This window comes from Hetaerina americana, unplaced genomic scaffold (genome assembly GCF_022747635.1).
Source record: "Hetaerina americana unplaced genomic scaffold, ioHetAmer1.1.p SCAF_5, whole genome shotgun sequence".
Lineage (NCBI taxonomy): Eukaryota > Metazoa > Arthropoda > Insecta > Odonata > Calopterygidae > Hetaerina > Hetaerina americana.
Window position 1 is genome coordinate 40,144,515 of NW_027287095.1, and position 21,786 is coordinate 40,166,300.

Genomic DNA, 21,786 nt, shown 5'->3' on the forward strand with positions numbered 1-21,786 from the left:
AAAACAAATAAATCATACAACCAAATACACATTAGTTCCAAATAATGCATCGGCTGCATCAAAAGAAACAATAATTAACAAAAACATAGTGCAGAATAAGAAGATTTTTTAATAAATATTCAATAAATACAACACTATGTTAAATGTCACACCAATTCTACTATTAGGATGAATATTCATGAGAAATCATAGTGATTGAACTACATAACAACAGTAAAATGTGGAATAATCTGTTTATCTCGGTGATGCCGAAGTCAGACTTAGTTTTTCGTAATTCTGTCGCACTTTATTGAATGACAACTTGTCCTGATAGTAAAAAACTATAAAGCAGCAGATAGTACCAACTAAACCTATCTTAAAAATGCAAAGACAGACAAGTGAATTACAACAAATATAATAAAAATACATAGAATAATTTATGTTTTACTTACTCAAATGCCCCACACTTCCTTTTTGCCCCATGTCTCACATTCCTGGCCTATACTCGCAAAAGCAGAATGTTCACATGAATAAGATCCGAGATGTTCCAAACCTACCGCGACATGCACAAATTTTTAAAAAATAATGTAACAACTCATTTAGCGTTACACCCCCATTTCAAGATGGCAACAACGAACAATCTTGCTCGCCAGCTGAGCCGAAGGAGAGACATCTGTAAATAGGCATTGCTTAGCGCATGTTGATATTTTCTTGTTTTACATGTGTTTAACAGCTGACGTATGCTATTCAATGTGCCCATAACGTGGGGATATTATAAAATGTGTATAAGGCAACCTCATTTTTTAAACATTTTTTGCGAATTAATATAATATTTTATTCCTCAAATGTTATATTTAGATTTGCAGAATGAGGAATAAAGAACCTAAGGTATTGCCCATTTCCTTGCCAAATTTATGATCAAATTTTTATGCTTATTAAAAATTGCTGTTGTATATTTATAAAGTACATTTCTTCAGTCCAACGTTGTTAGGCGGATAAAGAAGAATAAAGTCATCACTTTCGAAAAAATTGTGGTACAAAATGAAGAAAAGAATCGTTATTCAACATTACTATATCTATTAGCACTGGTCGGACTGACAGTAGCAGCATATGCATGCTATTTGGGTTATTGTGAGACAAGGGTGAACACTCCTTTCAATGGAGCAAAGGTATTTAAGGGATTGTTCTTTATTATACCATTTTGTTTCTATAACATGTTTCCTTATACGTATACTTCCTTGAGCAGGTTGTCGGAATATCTGGATTGGATGTTCCAGATACGTACTGGGGAACGTATAGGCCCGGTGTTTATTACGGAATGAAAACAAGATCACCATACTCACCGGTAATGGGGCTTATGTGGTATTTCCCTCAAGTTCTGCACTCACAAGGCGACAACATTAGGCAAGATTTTAGTTACAATTAATTCAAGTGTACATTGAGTAGTAGTATCTTAATTCTACCCATCAAATCTAGACGACTACCGTGCCTTTAGATCTCTATTTCTTTCAGAAAGAATGAATCGTGCCACTGACCTCCTTCTTATAGGCGCCTAATGATAAAATTACTAAGAAATATTCTAAGTTGAACGAATTAACCATTCAATTGATTAAATCAAATAAATATTTCATACATGTTTACCTTCTATATAACTAACAAATAATACTGCAAGCTCCGCGCGCACTACCAAATAATTTCATTGAGATGAATCTCTTCTTCCAGACATTGGTGTGAACAGAGTGATAACCTTGGTCGCTATGGATGGGAGGAGCATGATGGAAAAACGTTTGGAATACAGACTATAAAGGATGGCCCCTTTAACCTAGTCACATCATTCGTTAAGCGTCCTGGAGGTAATCATGGTGGAGATTGGAGCAGTCGGATTTCAGTGACCTCTGAGGTGAGACAAGATCATTCGCTTTCAAGACTTTGGCATGTTTTCAGAAAAATATTTTTTTATGATAGATTTTTGTCTGCAATAAGTTCAGGGATGGACCTAGAAACTCGCAAAAGGTTATGGATGCAATTACCATTCACCAGTGAAGTGAGTGAGGAATGCTTCAAAATTGACCCTAATCTTTTGGGAAAATGATTTTCAGATCCTTTCTTCAAAAGACCTTAAACATATGAGTAGTTTTAGCATGGGAAGTGTTTATAGGTATTTGGGAGTGAAAACCTTTTCACTGAGCCTTTATTTTTTACCAAGAGAGTCCAAGGTAATCCAACCAAGCAACGATTGATTAATTTATTTATCCCTTTCAATCCACTCAAGATAATGGCAGCTCACTCAATATGTGGTAAGATGACCAATTTCCATCAAATGGTGATTTATTTACTGTTTCTTTTGGCACTTTTTATAATACATGAAAATAACTTTTGAAAGGTCGTCTCTTAATTTTGCTTTTTCAATTTTTCCTATCACTATGAAGAAAATTTCAGAAGTTTAGAGAGATTGAGGTTTAGGAAAACTAGGGTAAAGTTAAACTGAGAGATTGAATATTAATGGTCTTCCTATCCAATTTCCATTTAGAAATCTTAAAAGCCCCTAGATATTTAGTGAAGAAACAAATCTTAAAAATATCAAGTTTCCACAGTCTTAATAGGATGTAGGGTAATGAATTGTTTTCTACTAAAAATGCAAATTATTGCTCTGGCATTCATTAAATTAGTTATCTCTTGAATTATTTTAGTACTAAAAATTTAAGACTAACTGCACTATTCTTACATTCTCTATCTTATGATACATCAAAATATATTGTTTTATATAAATTATGAAAATGTTTTCAAGATAGTAATGTGTCCACCTATTAATAAATTATTAAACCTTGGGAAGATGATAATCATTTCTACTGTGGTTTGAAAAATGTTGCAATTGTTTATTATGCTTAGCCGTTAAACATGATGGCCTTCTGTCTGCTATCATATTAAGTGTTCTTCAGTTTGAATTTCTATTTCATTCATACATAAATGTCTATAATTGAAATCATGATGCAACTTAATACTTCCTTGCATTAATTTGCTTGTCACCTCGTGGTTTTAAAAAGCCAAGACTGAAAACTCTATTTCCTACAAATTTGATGGATTCTTAGGAGCATGAGTACAATTCTGCAATGATGGAGCAAGTGGTCATGTATTTACACAATCATCAGAAATTTATGGTAAATGAGAACTTGTGGGTTGATGTTTTTAAAGGTTAGTTGTTCATCTCTAAAATAAATGAACATATTTGAAGGTTAAAATGCATTTAAAAAACCCACGTAATTTGCACAATGTATGTTCTACTAGAAGAATAATTGAAACTACTTTATTGTTATCGGTATTTAACTGATTAGGGTAGGTTCTGGATGGACGCAGCAATTGTACAAAAATGCATTCACTTGCCTCTCCTAAACAGAAAGCACAACTTGAACTCTGGCACTACAGTAAGCCCCTCTTTAAATCCTTATAATTCTTTCTTCCCTTCATTCCATCCAACGTGCCTATCCTCTTTTCCCCTTCCTCATTTGCCTAACATTCTCCCCTCCATCACAATCTTTAACCTCACATTGCCAATCAACATACACTGAATCTATTTTTCCTGCCTCATTTTGATTTCTCCCGACAATCCCCTCTCCTCCCCCACCATTGCTAGCTCCATCTCGTTTGTTTTCCAATCAGTCCACTTAAGCTTTTCCATCCTTCTCCACACCCACATTTCAAAAGCCTCCAATCCATGCCCATCATCCTACGGTAATGACCATGTTTCTACTCAGTACAAAACCATGCTCCAAATTATAGTTTTAACATACCTTTTCTTAACATTCTTATCCTAAGTCCCTGTCATCAATGCCTTCTTCTTGATGAAAACTTCTTTGACTAATGCGACTATTTTGCCTTATGTCCCTACTATTTTGAACATTTTGGTCCAAAATATTTCTGAAATACATGAACTGTTTCACTTGCTCTAATTTTTGTCCTCCTATTTTAACATTTAACTTAGCTTTTCTCTTCCCAGAAAATTGCATAACTCATTTTATTTATGTTTATTCTCATCCCATAACGATTGCAATGCTCTCAGCAGAGCTTGCAACCCCTTGGGTAAGTGACAAACTAAAGCTTGGTCATCAGCAAACCTGATTTTATGAATGCCTGACCAATTTTACTTCTATCTCCAGTTCTTTCTATGCCTTTTCGCCATTATCGCCATGCCTCACTTAACCTCTTCTCCTCTTAATATTATGATATTACTACCACTTTGGTTATCCCCGTTGTCCTTTTGTCTCATCTTGAGCAGCCCTAAAATATCTATATTTCCCCTCTTCATTTCTCTCCTTATATTTTCTCATTTTTCTGTCCTCATCATTGTCCTAGCATTTCAAGTTCCTATTCTAACTAATTTGGTTATTTTCTGGGGATCGGGATGGTGCGGTGGCTTGAGGATTTGAACCCAGGCCCGAGAGGGCCTGGGTTCAAATCCTCAAGCCACCACACCGCACAAGACCCTACCAGGAGCAAATATCATTTCTCCCACCAGGTCATCAGAACACACAAGTCCTTCCATCATGTCAAGGTTGTACTCTATAGGGAGGGAAACTACTTATTCACTTGACAAAATGTCACACTGAAATATCTAGTATGGTTTAAAATAAGAGCAAAAAGAAATTGTTTTTCTCATTAATGTAGAGGTAACCATTATCATTCAAAAAAATTGATTGAAGAAATGTCTTAACTTGATTATTTGCATGTGCGTGAATTATTCATATATACAAAGTTCATTTCTATTTGCAGAAAAACCATGGAGTGGGTCAAATAGTGTCCCTTTTCTTTTACGCTGCCTTGGAGGAAAAGACCAAAGGATGGATCTCACCAAATGAAAATTTTGAAAAGAAAAGTCACACACCTACTGGAGTTATTGGCTGGACAGAACAGTTAGGAGATTTCACCCTCCGATACTTCTCTAGGAGCAAGATAGTTCAACATTCTTTCCTGGCCACCACAGTCATGCGGTTGGAAATGCTGAAGGATGCTCTCATTTCTCACTTAAGGCATCGAAGATCAGATTCAGTGGCAACACTCCCAGGGATGGTTCAAACACGAAATGAGAATGGAGCTATAGAAAAAGGACCAAACTTCATCATCACTGAGATCACAGGAAGGGTTCCTTTTGAAATAGAAATTGTATACGAGTCCAAAAGTTATTATCATCGGCCATCAACGTTGGTCGGGGAGATGTTTGATGAGGAGCTAGCCAAAAGGAGGGCACACTTTAATGAAAAGTTTGACTCGGTGTTCAAATTGAAGGATCATGGTAACTGGAACAAGACTCAGTCAAAATTTGCGCAAGTTGTTCTCTCAAATGTAATGGGTAGTATAGGATATTTTTATGGATCATCAAGGGTCATCTCAGAGTACAACAGCAGTCCAGTTCCATATTGGAAAGCCCCTCTGTTCACTGCCGTGCCTTCACGTTCTTTCTTTCCTCGTGGTTTCTTGTGGGATGAGGGTTTTCACGGTCTACTGATTTCTACTTGGGACTTGGACATGGAGCTGGATATAATGTGTCACTGGTTTGATTTAATGAATGTTATGGGCTGGATTCCAAGGGAGCAGATCCTTGGAACAGAAGCACTTGCTAAAGTTCCAGAAGAGTTTGTTGTGCAGAATGCAGCCATTGCCAATCCCCCCACTTTCTTCCTCACCATCCAATACATCCTCAGTAACTTCGGAGAAGACATGATTGACCCCAAGCGTTTGGCTGTTCTTGAGCGTCTGTATCCACGTTTTCGAGCGTGGTTCAACTGGTTGAACACGACACAAGCCGGCGAGCTGCCTGGAACATATATGTGGAGAGGAAGAGTGCTCTTGGAACCTTCCCCTGAAATCAACCCAAAGACTCTGGCATCCGGTTTGGATGACTACCCCCGCTCATCACACCCAACATCATCCGAGCGTCACGTTGACCTCCTCTGTTGGATTGCGTTAGGTGCTGCTGCCTTGGCTGAAGTAGCCGAACTGATCTCGGCAGATTCTACCAAGTACAAGAGGACTTTTGAGATGCTCTCCGATGATGGTCACATTGCATCACGTCATTGGTCTGATGTTTCAGAATCCTTTGCTGACTTTGGCCTTCACACTGACTCACTGACCCTTAAGCGTCCACCTCGAAAGCCGAACACCCCTCCTCATGTTCCACCACCTGGCATGGTCCGCTTTGTGTTGGAGGCACCCCACTATCGCTATGTTGACTCAGCATTTGGCTATGTCTCACTTTTCCCATTTTTTCTTCAGCTACTGGAAAAAGACTCCGAGCTCCTGGGTATAATCCTCTCCAAGCTGGAAAGAAAGGACCTCCTATGGACAGATTATGGCCTACGTTCACTTTCTACCACATCGCCTTATTATATGAAGCATAATACTGAACACGATCCACCATATTGGCGGGGACAAATTTGGATTAATATAAATTATTTAGCCGTAAGGGCATTACATCACTATGGTACCCTCCCAGGGCCATATTCAGAGAAATCTAAGGCTGTGTATGAACGTCTAAGGTTAAATGTTGTAAATAATGTGATGAAACAGTATCAGAAAACAGGTTACATATGGGAGCAATACAACGATCGTACAGGTGCAGGAATGGGGTCACGACCATTTACTGGCTGGTCCTCACTTGTTGTACTCATGATGGCTGAGTTGTACTGATTGTTTTGGGATTCTTCATTCAGGGAGGGATACAAGTGAAGTCTTCATGGCTGGTGCTCATAGTTCCTTGCCACATATTTTGAACAAATTTTCTTTATAATCTGGAAATAATAGCTATGCTAATCACCTTCTTATCTGAGGGTAAAACATCCTCAGGCCTTAAGGTAAACAGGAACTCTCTCTGGGGTTAAAGATGTGGGCTGTGATACAAAAGATCATTTGGAATTATGCATAAATCAAGGGAACAACTATAAAGCCATGAAGATGCACTCATTTATGTTCAAATCAATTGTGATGAATTTGAGAACTTTTCTCTTTGTTTTATATTTTTTATCTTTGTTTGAGCTCTAACTAGTGATACTGAATGTTTTTGCTGTGAAACTGAATATCTCTTATAAAAATTATTATATTTTATGGCACATCAGAGTAACCTATTTTTCCTACATGCTGATGACATAACAAATAAGCCCAGCAACTCCTAAGGGTTAATAAATTCAACTTTGTCTTTAAAAGTACCCGACTACATAATAAAAGTAAACAGCAACTGAATGTTTACTTAGAAAATCATGATAATTCCAGTATGGAACATTCCACTGTATATTGTAGAAATAACTAATTATTCTTTAAAAAGCTTAGATCTATTGGCAACTACTTCATAAAATCTTTGATTCAGAAAGTTGTGTATTTTATGTGTGACTAGTGTGAGGTGCTACCCAAAATTTCTCTGAATGTATCCACACAAAAATTTCAGTTTAACTGATGCCCTAGTTGTCTCTCATGTCCTTGTCACCATAAAAATCCTTAAAAATACCTCATCTGAAGAGCGGACACCTTGATCCCAATATATCTGCCACGAACAGTTGGCATCCTGTAATTCTTCCTTGGCCAACACATCCAGCAAATCTATTTTATCTATCTTCTCCACTTCCACTTAATTTTCATTGAAAGGAGAGGGAATTTTCAATCAGGGTTGGCAGATTTTCCCATGTTGTTCTAATAACGGTGAAAAACTTATGAACAGGGGTAGGGCATAAGCCAGGGCACAATTTTCATGATAGAACACCTAGTTGCTTGTGTGCAATGGATTTCAGCTGTTTCCACTTCACATTTCCTTCCCTCAGAATGTCACCATAGAATTTGACAATGATAGGGAAAGAACAAATTCCTCGGGAGCAATTCTATCAGTGTCAAAGGTGTCATTGGGTGGTGGCTTCACACTGTACTTTACCTATGGCGCTGTGTTGGTTGGGAATGTACATGGACTCCTCTACTGTGGCCATCGTTGTTTAGTGTCCAGATGGAATCTGTAACCACAACTTTTATTCCTAATTTTGACAGTAGAGGGGATCGAGATGGTGCGGGGGCTAATGTACTGACTTCCCACCCAGAGGGCCCTGGTTCAACTCCCGGTGGTGTTAAATATTTTTCAGAGATATCTCAATCCCTACTTAGGTGCTTTGTGGAGGGCACTTTGAGTGAGTACGCCATCCGTCAGATGGGACGTTAAGCTGCAGAACCCTTGGTGCCTTTCATAGAGTAGGCTAATGCCAATGCCGGGTTTCTCTCCACCCTTCATCCTTTCCTGTCCATCCCCTATGGCGCAAATGACCTCAGCTGTCGGTTGCGTCCCCTGAATACTACTACTACATTTGACAGTAGAGGTGCTCATTTCTTACACGATCTCTTGACTTCTAGTCAATGTGACTTCTCATCAATCAGAGGTCCAGGCATTAGGGTGGTAGTAATCTGCCATATGTTGAGGATGTGATAGATATATGTGCTGGTAGTCCTAAAGATTAATCCTAAAATTCTGCAAACATTACAAAGGCAGTCTCCTAAATATCTCAAGGATGACTATTTGGACTTCGAAGTGTTCAGTGACATTTGACATAACTTTATCAGTCCCAGTCAGTATGACTCTAATTTTAAAATCCTTATACCAGTGGACCAGGATTGCATCACAACAGAATCATCATTAAATGCATGTTTCAACAGGCCTAGAGCTAATATCACAGTATTTCCATGTTTCAAACAGAGCTTGATGCTAATTTATTGCTGTTTAATACCAACCATTTTGCAAATCTCAAGAACGTGTAGAATGAAAATAAAATGAGGACATAATCACATTAAGAAGAACAGAATTAGGTGCATGTAGTACAGGGCTGGTTTTGAGACTGGTCAAAAGAGGTTGCAAGTAGTGCCATGTAATGCCACTAGTTAATGTTCGGTTCAGCAGTTCATTAGTATAACCTTCACGTATTACCAGTCTTCAACTTAGTCTAGTGTGAACTTTTGGGTAGCACTGCCATTATCATTTGAGGATAATAGTAATTTTTTTACTATAGAACAAATTTTAAAATTGTTTTTTACTGTTATAATTAGTTTGGACATAGTCTGTCATATGAAGAAATCCAGATGACAGGCTATGTAACTAAAAGGAATTGTTTTGTACGATTTTTCAAAATATCGTACAAATAGCAATTTTAAAATATATAGAATCCTGATTGGATACGTGTCCTATTTTCTTTGTCTCATATCATCTTGTCTTTCAGTAAATAGTTAATGCTTTTTCTCTGATAAGATCAGTGTGCAATTCACTAGCTATAAAATGTGGTACTTTAATAATAAAGATTATTTTCCAATGTTTGTTTTTTTTCACTAATTTCTGGTTCATTTTCTTTGTTTATTGACTTCATAATCCAGATAAAATCACTGCCAAAACACTTGCTGTCCATCTCATTGCAATGAAGTAAACCAGATGGATAGTAAAGGTGGCTTCAATAGCTCATTGCTTTGTACTGTTATTAATCATTAAATCCATGATTGGTTGATAATCTACCAATGATAGTAGGTTTTGGATAGACAGACTGAACATGCTCACATTTCTAAAACGAAGTATACAATAGTCATAATTAAAATATTATTGTTAATAAATATGCTGAAGAGTATGTAATTCTCTGGGGGATACCTACTATGGGAATCGTGCCGCCATTCGTATCATCTATATTAAATGAAGCTCTGGGGTTTAAGAAATTGATACAATTACATTTTAAACAGTAAAAATAATAAATCTTCTCACTACAACACATTCAAAATATAAATAGCAAATAAGAAGAGATAACGATTCCGTAATATAAATTTTTTCAATAAAAAGATATGCCCCAGGATACAAGGGAATTACCACTCAACTCATGAAAAAGAATTGGATTGTTAATAGGTTGTGCCTAACATTTCTGCTCTCAGCTATTGCCCTACCATTCTTTCTCCATGAACTACAACCAAGATGTGAAATGATTTGCATTTTCTGATGACCACTGGAGCTGAGCTGGCATGAGCATTAATAATATTCCTGGTAGGGCCACTCATGCTAGTTAGGTTGAAGATAGGATTACTTGCACAGCAGAAAACAAAACACACCAGGGCTGCTACTGTTAGACTTTGAGATTATCTCTTATAAAAATTATATTTTATGGCACAACAGAGTAACCTACTTTTCCTACATGCTGTTGGCAAAACAAATCTGTCTGGCAACTTCGAGGGGTTAATAAATTCAACTTTGTCTTTAAAAGTACCCAGCCACGTAATAAAAGTAAACCGCATCTGGATGTTTACTTAAAAAACCATAATAATTCCAGAATGGAACATTCCACTACATATTGCAGAAATAACTTATTCTTTAAAAAGCTTAGATCTACTGGCCCCTTACTTCACAAAATCTTTGATTTAGCAGAGATGTGTGCAGTGAAATTTGAAAAAAAGGTAGGAAGAAAATTAGTACATATTGAGCAAGTGAAAGCATTTTATCAATGGAGATAAAAGCACAAACAATGGATTTCCATACCATATATGTGGGAAGATTGCAGTAATGAGATTACTAATCGAGAGGAACATAGAATACAATCAGGAGGTATTTGCCTGTTTCATAGATTTCGAAAAAGTATTTGATAGAGTAAATTGGGAAAAACTAATGAGTATTCTGCAGAAAATAGGAATAGATTGGAGGGAAAGGAGGCTAATCAGCAACCTGTACATGTCTCAGACTGCTCAGGTACGAGTGGGGAACGGGGAGTCCGGTTGGGCAGTGTTAGGAAGAGGTGTAAGGCAGGGTTGCCCATTATCACCGTTGCTGTTCAACCTGTATGCAGAGGAAATGATTAAAGAGGCATGGGAAGAACTGTAGTAGGAATGAAGGTGGGCGGGGAATTCGTAAAATCAGTTAGGTTTGCTAATGACCAAGCTTTAGTTTGTCAATCAGCCAAGGGGTGGCAAGCATTGCTTAGTGAATTGGAAATTCAGTGTGACAGGTATAAGATTAGAACCAATATTAATAAAACAAAGGTTATACGATTTTTTAGGAAGAGAAAGGCTAAGCTTAACATTGAAATAAGAGGGCAAAAACTAGAGCAGGTAGAACAGTTTACGTATCTCAGTAGTGTTTTGGACCAACACGGTCAAAGTAGTAGGGACGTAAGGAGAAGAATTGCGCTGGGCAAAGAGGCTTTCACAAGGAGGAGGGAGTTGATGACGGGGACGTTGAGTAAGGATGTTAAGTAAAGACTCATAAAAACTTTGATACGGAGCGTAGCTATGTACGGCGCGGAAACGATGTCATTGAAGCAGGAGGATAGACGTAGATTGGAGGCTTTTGAAATGTGGGTGTGGAGAGGAATGGAGAAGGTGAAATGGACAGAGAAGAAAATAAATGAGGAAGTACTTGGTATGGTGGACGAGGACAGGGGTTTGTTGGGAGAAATCCTATGGAGGCAGGAAAAGTGGATGAAGGGGGTTTTGACCGGCAGCGGGATGTTGAAGACTCTGATAGAGGGGAGAATGTTGGGCAAACGAGGAAAGGGAAGGAACAGGATTCCTGCAGGAGGAACAGGGTGCTGGATTGTGTGTTGTTAGGGGACACAAAATATTTATTTGGTAGTTGTGTCCATCCAAAAACCTACCTTAACCAGTAAATTACCAAAATAAATATGTGGGGTGAAGTTGAACCAAAGATTTTATTAGATTGATATGGTCGTAAGAAAAGACCCGCCGTCTCCCAAATTAATTCATCGATATTGTCAATCATTGAACAAGTAAGCAACAGATCTGTAAATAAGCGACAAATTTACACATCAAATAACCAATGAACTTTATTGATTATGCTACTTGGAAATTTTTAACAAATGATTTCTATTCCCTGTATACTATATTTCCCAACCCATAAGATGCACTTTTATACTCCAAAATGTGCTCAAAAATCAGCCTGTCTCTCACAGGCCGGGAGTTTATGGGCAACTGTTTATAATTGATTTACCTTTATATATCATAAAAACTGTTAGGAACTCAAAAGGTCAGTTATATAAGTGATGGTAGAATTCACCCAATATTAAGCCCAACGGCTTGTGAAATTCACACATGGCATGGGGACCAGAATGTTTCTGTACCACATATGGTATTCTGAATGATACGATTAAGAAAGAAATCTAAAAAAAAATAAACCCTCTTTAATTTAAAAGACACCACAGCACAGAGTAATGTTGGTTTGCCGAAACAAAAAATAACTGTAACAAAATAATACACACAGTTTATAAACAGTTACCCATGTACTCCTGGCCTATTAAGCGCAAGCTGATTTTAGAGGGGATTTTACTAAAAGGGGGGGACCCTATATCTATTTTCTTCTAAAACAAACATATAAGAAGAAATTTAGAGAGACGAGAAGATGCAGATGTACATTGGTGAAGGGAGAGAGGAGCCAAGGGATCATCATAGACATCTGAAGGTTATCTTTATCATTTGGTGGAGGCTATTATCCACCATTGTCAGCTTGGACTTAGGCATTGGAGTGATATGGAGGGGGTAATCTAAGCAAAGGACCAGGAACTAGGGCACTGTATTATCACTCTTAGGGGTATGCTCCTAGCAATGGAACCAATTGATTTGTTTCAAGCACGTACTGAGGACCAGTTCCAAAGATATTTGAAAATGACAATAGAGCTTAGCACTATAACAATACAAGTTTTTCCCTTTTCACGATAAGTTTATTAAGACTGCAGGAAAATGTATACATCACCATATAATAACAATTTACATTATTTTAATGGCAAGAGGTTGGGAATACACCATTGTTGAAATATCCTACATTTAGCAACTTAGCATCCAAACAGTTGCATGAGAAAAGCCTGAGTTTTCCAAGCAACTATGCTCGGGGAGAGGATATTGTTTCATTATCGATAATGAAGGTGAATTATTCCTGCCTTGCTCATGGGTCTCTATTATTGTGTTAAAGGCATAGCGCCCTGGGTCACCAATCAAAACAAGTGCACCCAGTGCTGAACACCTTTTGGCCCAAGTCATTACCCTGCAATTAAAAATAGTCAGTTTGAACTAATAAACAAAATAGGTATGTATTCACATTTTAGGGCAACCTTTACATGAAGATGAGTGGCTAATAAACAAAACAGGTATGTAATAACATTTTAGGGCACCCTTTACATGAAGATGAATGGCTAACAATGTCTACTCAATAAGGCAACAAAAATTTACCTGCCAATTCGCATTTAAATTTCCCAACACTAAGAGCAACATGAGAAAGCTGCTGCTTGTAAGACATTTATACCTATTCTCCTACTTGATATCAAGTCAAATTCCCATCAATCGGAACTATCATATTAATAACTCACCTTTGTGAAATCTCTTCATCATAAAAGAGATCACCAACTATGACCACATCCCAAGGAAAATGACTTTTGAAAAATTCTTCACGTCCTCTGTCTTCAATGTAGTTTTCTGTTGAATTTTTTATAGTTGTGTCATTCAAAGCTGCATTCATTCCAGCAGCTATTCCAGCCACTATTTAAGAAAAACAAGCATGGCATTTATACGAGAATGGAACTAATGCTGAGAGGGTAACTTCGATATTATTCAGTTTAAATTCAAATAAAACCCACCACCATTAAAATTCTATTTGTAATCAAGGAAAATAAATTATTACGAAAGTTATTTGCCTTACAAAGGATAAAAGGGCGAGCGCAGGATGATAAAAAAAGCTCAAGCAGGTGCAGAGGTTATTCATTTCATAAGTATGTAAGGGAGATATTTCCTGATTTCAAAATAACTTGCAATTCTTTTTGTAAGTATTTTTGTGTAATGTAAGGAAAATTTGACAAAAATCATGCTGGAAAAATAAAGCAGATCACCTATCTAGCTTTACACAAGGTAAGTGGTGTCTGTTATTCCTCCTTCCAACATTTTCTTTAGATAGCAGAATGAGAGAGAGGTGATGTTTAATACAGTGTATTGCCCAGTAGTGTAAATCCCTCATTGTAATAGGGCCAAGGAGCTTAGAAGTTTAACCATTCACCAGATATAACTTCAGAAGTAAATTGAATGTTTGTGTAAATAAAATAACAAATTAAGGACATAATTTCATCTCGAGCTCCTAAACCAACAACATGAACTAATGTCAAAATTTCAAAACCAAAACCCATAAATTAAGGTTAAATTTTCCATGATGTACATAATTTCTATTCAGCAGTTTCCGGATATTAGCCAATTCTAAAGAGAATGATCAAAGACATGACTTCCTACTAAAGCCACACAAAAGAAATATATTAAAAGGAAAGTGGCTAAAAATAGGTATCTACTGAGTTTTGGTTGAGTATTGTATTTAAAAATCTTGGGTTTGGAATTCAAGACAAACTGCCATTGTCCTGCAACTTACAAATGCAGCTTTTTTTATTTTTATCTTCCTTTGAATAAATACTACTTACCAGGATCTATGTCATTTGCCAGGGCCGATTTTGCACCACATTTAGACGCCGCTATTGCTGTTGCTGCACAGCCACTCCCAACATCAATAACTGACCGACCCCTCACTAACGTTGGGTTATCTAAAATAAATCTTTTTCATAATATAAATGGACCAATGAAGGCCACAGAACTAAAACCAACCAAAAACAAATAAATTCCGAAGTGCCACAGTAAATGTATGCATCATAACAGTCCACGTAATTTATCAATGCAATTGTAAGTCAGAAGCTTACTCTGGCCTTCTCATTTAATTATAAGCTAATATCACCTGAGTACCTTGTCACTGCCTGGCCACCAGGCCAATAAAATCCCCAGAATGGGTCATTAAAAGGACAGTTATCTATCTGTGACTTCCACAAAGGGCAGGCAGGAGTAATTAAGTGAAGAGCTATTTCTGGAGTCAAATGATTTCTTGTTATTTCAGTGTTCTTTTCAATGAGGGCTTTTACTTCCACAAAATTAGGTGGAGTACTATAGAATTTCAAATGTTGTCTGAAATGAAATAGTCACATTTTAGAACTAGTCAAATGCCACAAAACAAACCTTGCTCATGTTTAGTAAACAGGGAAATCAAATCAAGTAAATTTCTGCAATATAAAAATAGAAATAAAATTACAGCAAAATAAAAGGTAAAGTAGGAAAGACTGCCAGGAAAAATGAGGCACATGCATTAGGAGTGGAAGATCTATTCATGTCGTACAATAAGATAGATGAAGAGAGAGAGAGTGGCCTGAAGTCTTTCTAAAAACATCATAGTGTCAGAACCAAAAAAAAAGATACTAGTCAGTGTAAGGAACATAATATGATTTGCCTCCTCTTAAATGCAGCCGACATTGTGTAAGGAGTGGTTAATATCAGGATGGTATACAAGATGGAAGAGAATGAATGAGAGGAGAAAATGGTTTTAAGAAGGGAAAGGGAGGCAGTAAAAGGTTGGATAATTGAAGAGTGGTATCTAGAAAGAGACATATACCTGTGTTTTTTAGATATTTAAAAGGCTTTTGATAGAGTGGATTGTAAAAAGAAATGAGTGAACTGGAGAGAGAGGCCTGACTGGAAAGCTATATATGGACCTAAGAGTTGGCAAAGGAATGAAATTAAAAAAGGTTTAAGGCAAGGGTACATTGCCAACCCTATTTCTGATGCATCTGGAAGTCACAGTAGAGGAGAATAGGAATGAGGAAGAAAATGCAGGAGTGAACACAAAAACAGCAAGATAAATTAAGTTTTCAGGTGATATAGCAGTGATTATAGAAGATCTTCAAACAAGGAAAAGGGTGATAGAAAAGACTGACAGCAGATACAAGAGATGCAGAATGAGTATGTACAAAAGAAATACCAAAACCGTATGAATCTGAAATGAAGAAAGAATAGAATTTGATATATACTGAGCAGAAACTGAAAACGTAGAGGGTCTTAAATAAGTATGAAGTGTGGTGGCAAGTAGCTGGGGATGCAAGAATGAGATTTTAAGATGAATAGAAATAACAAATATGGCATTCAACTGCCCAAAAAGGTTGCAATTGAGCAAGATGGGCATATACCTATGAAAGAAATTGGTTAAGTCTCATGTTTGGAATATGTTTTCAGATTGAAAAGAAACATTAACACCTTAAACAGTGGAAAATAACTGCAGGATCAAATTCAGCCATGAAAAACAAGATATGGAATAAAATGGAGAGATAAGGAGGAGAAATGATGAGGCTTTAAAGCATTTGGGAAAGGAGAAAAGGCTACTAGAAATAATAAATTAGGAAAAAGAACTGGGTTGGTCAGTACCTATGACATGAAGGTATACTTAGTGCAGCAGTAGAGGAAGTGGTGGAAAGGAGAAGAAAGTTATTGGACTAGTTGTGACAGAGAAGGGTACAGATGTGAGAAAGAGACAGCCTTAGCGAGAAGGTTATGAAGGGCGTCAGGGATCAGCCACAAGGCACAGCACTTCATGATGATGAATACTGGAAGTAGTGAAGGGATTTAGTGATATTCCCAACTAAATAGTTTTTAAATACTCCTCAATTATATTCATATATATGTTTTATGTTCATCATTATATTTATGTAAAAAGTTATTTTGAGCAATGTCTAATGTGGAAACAAACCAATGCCTTAAGAAGAGATGAACCGAGTGGGTGAATCTTCTGGCACTGTCATCCTATAAGTATCAATGGTAGTAATTAGGACAGGCAGTCAAAAGTTGAGATAAAGGAACTGTTTCATAAAATTCTGAATCTGAATGCTTTCAGATATAAAAGAAATGACTCTGTGATGAGCTGAAGATGTAATGGTTTGTAGGGATTGCAAATTCAGCTTTTCGAAATTATATGAAGGTTCTCAGATGGTTTGTCAGAAAACATAAATAAAAAAGAAACAAAGTTCAATGATGTGAAAGACAGATGGAAGCAGTGCCAAACATTTATCTTGAAAGGGAGAGATTAGAGTAAATGAAAGAATAAATGTTAGAATTAGAAAGCTGAATCATGTAAAATGAAGAACAAGATATGTAATGATAAACACCAAAAGAAGCATTTTAGTCAACAAAAAATTTAAAAAGAAGTTAATAAGTTACAATGTTATATTATATTTTAATATGATTATGAGACTGGGATAAAAAGAGTCTGATAACTTCATAATATAATACTACAAAAAAATGCAGAGTTATCTCAAAGATATGATGGAAAGGATGAGGAAGTAAATTCATTTATGAGATAAAATAAAGGACGGATTAATATGATTGTCCAAATACTGAAATATGAATAAATATATGCATAATAAAAGAAAGGTCAGAACTTAAAAAATTAAGAGGTAGCTTCAGAAGAGAATACACCTTACAGACTACTAGTGAGGTAAAACGTGCAACTTTATGTGAATTAAAATGAAAATATCAAGACCAAAAGCAAATACAAATGAGTGCTTCTAACCAATCTGACAATCAAAAACTTCACAAGAAGAATGCATAAAAGAATAATCATGGGTAAGTAGGCATATAAGATACTAATCTTTAACTTAGGGTGAGGAGGGAAAACTGACATCAGTATAGGTTTACTCATTTTGTGCCATGGGGGCGATATATAGGTAGATAGATTTAAGGAGATGATTTATAAGATGAGAAAGGGTAGTAAGAAAACAACCTTTCGAATTACCCTACTCTATAATAATCTTCATAATCAGACTAACAAGCATGGATGTGAAATGAATTCCACATGGCAACTCAAGGAGTTATGTGCATAACATTGAGAAGCTTCCACGACTGAGACTCGAAACCTGTCCCAGGTGTATAAATCAGAATACAAGCCACTGCACAGATCCTATCCCATTCATGGAGTGTGCTTGCACGTTCAGGGTGAAGACGATGTTTAACTATGGCAGTGGAAACAGAGCAGTCAGGATGATGAGATAGGAGAACTAGCATTGCTTCCTTTCACTAATTTGATATTCTATTCTATGGGATGTATTGTTCTTCCTAATTATGTCCTCACATCATGAAATAACCACTACAATTTCATTAAAACAAATTAAATGCCGCATTAGTTTCCCCAAACAAAATTTGGGTGCAATATCCGTCCAAATATTTCTTGATCTCGCTAAATTCTACAGCCCGGTCTTTGCCTTAATAGACGGGAGTTAAAAATTAATCACAAGGTTGCCTCCACCTTTCTTATGGTATTTTTTTGGGGCATCGTAGTAGATTGCTTGGATAAGTATACACTTCTATTTCGATGAAATGTCGCCTATAAATGATCTAATTCTCGAAGGAAGTAAAATCCCCTTCTAAAGCTTACCATCTATTTCCACAGCTCTACGGATTAGAGTACTAAGTGGATGCAAAAACCACATCCCCCAATATTTGTTATTCCTTCTCTTTCAAAAGGCAAGTAAACAGGTAAATCACAAGAACGAAACGAAGTAACTCGGGAAAATGCCTGTATGATATGCATAATCAATTAAAGGAACTAAGCAACGGAGGCCGAATATGTCACCAAAATTAGGCAATATTAAAAGAACCCCTAGGCACGATTGCATGAACGCTGCCATGTAGTACCTGTAGCATGAAAATCTAAATATTGTCCTTCTTAGTACCCCAGGAAAACTGAGTGCCATTTTCATTTCTTATTGATTATTCTTTCTTTATATTATGCGGGAAAATTGTAAACCACAATAAAAACACTAGTTCCATAGTTAACGACTCTGTGATGTTCTTCCTAGGAACCACAACATATTGACACATAGCTTGCATAACTTCACAAAACGAAGGGGCATAGCCGGCAAAACGCAACCAATACGACGAAATTCGATGAAATGTTTATTTCCCTCGTTTGTAAACAGCATAGGTATACAATTCGCAATTTTACAATAGATTACAGAATAAGAAAAACTTATCAGTGATTGATATAATTTTTAACATTCAAATTCAGCAGTTTCAAATTTAACAGTTACATTAAAATCTGTATCCTTATCGGGAACCAGGACTTGCGACCAGGGCCAAAGCAAAGTGACCTGGATACCTCACCACCACCTCTGGAAGATCCTAAGGGAACCTAAGGGGCACAGAGAATACTAAACTGCTGCATAGATAACGTTGCTTCAATGGAACAAAATCATGTACCCCGAATTTAATCAACTACCCAATGAACTCAGTTTAATACGAGTACTATACCTAAAGGAATAGAAAAACCGGTTGCAGCCGCAGTCTCATCATTTAAAATTGTACTTTCCAAATAATAAACACATTGTACTTATTTTAGGTCCCTACTTGTTTGAAGGTATCTACAGTCTTGATAAAACTCTCAAATTGACATGTGTACTTTTTGGGTGAAAGCAAATACAATAGGATCACAATAATAGCACATTTTAATGGGGTGGGTTTTACATAATGAGAAAAAAGTCAACATGGTTTACAATACCAATAGGAATACATCGGCACATCTTCATTTCTTGGTATCATATTTTATTATTGTTTCCAAACATTTATTTTTCGTCTCTGCTCCTTACTTGCTTTACTTTCCTTCGTGTGGCTTTAATTCATTGGATGATGCATGAAGGACAGCACATAAAGGGGTGCTATGTTCCAAGACAGAACTGTTTTCATTTAGGGATCATATGACCATATGCCCCTGAATATTTAATGCCATTGCTGTAAAATTAAGTGATAGTAGGCTTGTTAATACCAGTTACCCTTTTGCGTCCTATTTATTACATAGCTGTGCTGAGAAAATTGTATGTTGCTCTTTCTTATTCACTAGTTTCGAGCACCTGAAACATCAGGAGTTAACTCAGATGTCACATTGTCATAATCTCAAGTGTTACCTCTCTGTGGAATTAATTCATCTTATAACACAAGGAACATGTTTCATAAATTCCCCAGGGTTTTTATTTGATATAATCAGGTTAACTCCAACAACCTTACAATGTACAATACTGCATCTGATGATTTTGTGAGTGAAACTGATTATATCATATAAAAAGATGAGAATTTACAAAGGCTTTTCTGTGTGTTATAAGAGTTCTCTGAAATCTTAATGACAGTCTAATACTAAGTTGGTGGGCACATACTGCTTTAATGAAAAAAAGAAAGGCTCATCTGAAGAAAAACAATAAAATACATAAAGGAAGTGTTCAAGAGTCAGTAGATAGATATATGGGAGGAAGCTGTTAGATGGAGAGTTTCTTGGATATGTACTCACTCATGCTGGTAAAAGAAATCCAAGCTCTGGGTTGTGAAACCCCAGTTTTTTTGGGGTTTCCTGAATTCTTAAAACCTGTGTTTCTTCAAAAGTGCTAGATTAAAGGCATATGTACGTTTTGTTGGCTTCATTCTAGTATAAGATTTTAAAATGTAATCGACGCCCTGCCATGAAGACGACGATAAAAATCATTTCGCAAGTAGTAGTAGTAGTTTTTAGGGGAGGCGACCGACAGCTAAGGTCATTTGCGCCATAGGGGATGGACAGGAAAGGATGAAGGGTGGAGAGAAACCCGGCGTCGGCGTTAGCCTACTCTTTACGAAAGGCGCCAAGGGGTCCGCAGTTTAACGTCCCATCCGACGGACGGCGTACTCACTCAAAGTGCCCTCCACAAAGCACCAGTAGGGATCGAGATACCTCTGAAAAATATTCAACACCGCCGGGATTTGAACCCGCGCCCTCAGGGTATTTCGCAAGTATAAGAAGCACAGTATTCATATTCGTCTCTTCCTATAACAACTAACCTTTCCTTTTCGGCTATTCTCTCTACTCCGTCACTCCTTGTCATTGTTCAAATATATCTTCCTTTACTCTCTGAGGTTACGAGGAGGGAAAAGCAATTAACGCATGAGCTGACTTTTGTGTTTTAAGTACCTCACCTGCCATTCTTACCCTAGGTAATAATATCCTCCGGTTCCGTGTGGAACTGTCTCATCGTCAGCTCTGTGACTCGGTGAGACCAACAAAAAAGCCTAATGACTCTGAGGAGTTTGAAATTGTGAATGTTGATTTCTTTTGGCGAAGTAGGTTTGACGTAAAACTTCTTTAACGAGCTGGTCTGACTATTTTTTTGAGGGATGGTACGATGAAGGTTTGTACGCGGTAAACGATGCAAACTGGCAAAATCCGCGAAAAGATGAGTAAGAACTGGATACTTGGAAGCCTAGTACAGTAAAAACTTAAATGATTTGAAAACTTCCGAGGGAAGCAAACATTTAAGTCAGTGTTGATAAAATTAAATAACCATGAAAAGGAATTCAATGTTCTTTAATTGTTTTTTAATTTAAAAATTACCATAAACACAGTAATCAACCCTAAGGTCGATTTGGTAGGTGATGGTAGAGTAATAAGCTTGACAGCATGTGAAATTCACACATCAGGGTAGGGGGGCCAGTTCATTTCCCTGTGCCGGTTATGGTTCCCCAGGAAGACCTGGTACCCGAAAAATCACTTTAGCTTGGGTGGAGCTGCAGGTGCTTTGCCCGGGAACTGAACCCGGGACCCTCTGGTCAGCAGCCCAGCGCTCTACCCACTGGACTACCGCGGCCCACCCTACACATGTATTTGATAAAAAATATCACTCAAGGAAATTCAAAAATAAAGATTCACTTCTTAAAATTAATAGTAAATATGGCATTATATTGACTTTCATTCCATTGGGAGTAAATTTAAGATTAGCCGGATAGTGACAGCACATATGGAATTCTCAATGGAGGAGCCTTATAAGGCTATCACTTAACCTCAAAGATGTTATGCTGCCATACATAGTACCACAATCACCCTTTTCAACTTACTCGAATTAAGTTGAAATGTGATACAAGATTTTCAATTACAGTGGGAATTAACATAGTGTTTTATCT

At 37.0% G+C, this 21,786-nt stretch overlaps 2 protein-coding genes across 3 annotated transcripts; one reads left to right on the forward strand and one right to left on the reverse strand.

Annotated features, from left to right (window-relative positions):
* The first annotated feature begins 730 nt into the window (after positions 1–730).
* GCS1 (mannosyl-oligosaccharide glucosidase) lies at positions 731–9,306 on the forward strand. Its single transcript, XM_071592102.1, has 5 exons — positions 731–867; positions 957–1,148; positions 1,226–1,383; positions 1,702–1,879; positions 4,747–9,306. The coding sequence occupies exons 1-5, from the start codon at positions 847–849 to the stop codon at positions 6,658–6,660; spliced, it is 2,463 nt and encodes an 820-aa protein (XP_071448203.1). The 5' UTR covers positions 731–846; the 3' UTR covers positions 6,661–9,306.
* A 3,374-nt stretch (positions 9,307–12,680) lies between these two features.
* Positions 12,681–18,666, reverse strand: LOC139693978 (electron transfer flavoprotein beta subunit lysine methyltransferase-like). Of its 2 annotated transcripts, none has more exons than XM_071592355.1 (5): positions 18,505–18,666; positions 14,740–14,955; positions 14,424–14,554; positions 13,335–13,503; positions 12,681–13,012 (listed from the first exon to the last, which is right to left on the reverse strand). In XM_071592355.1, exons 1-5 carry the CDS (start codon positions 18,567–18,569, stop codon positions 12,796–12,798), a joined length of 798 nt encoding a protein of 265 aa, XP_071448456.1. In that variant the 5' UTR covers positions 18,570–18,666; the 3' UTR covers positions 12,681–12,795. The 2 variants fall into 2 exon arrangements, with proteins under 2 accessions (XP_071448456.1, XP_071448457.1); XM_071592356.1 differs by having other exon boundaries at positions 14,424–14,543; positions 14,732–14,955.
* Between the last annotated feature and the right edge of the window lie 3,120 nt (positions 18,667–21,786).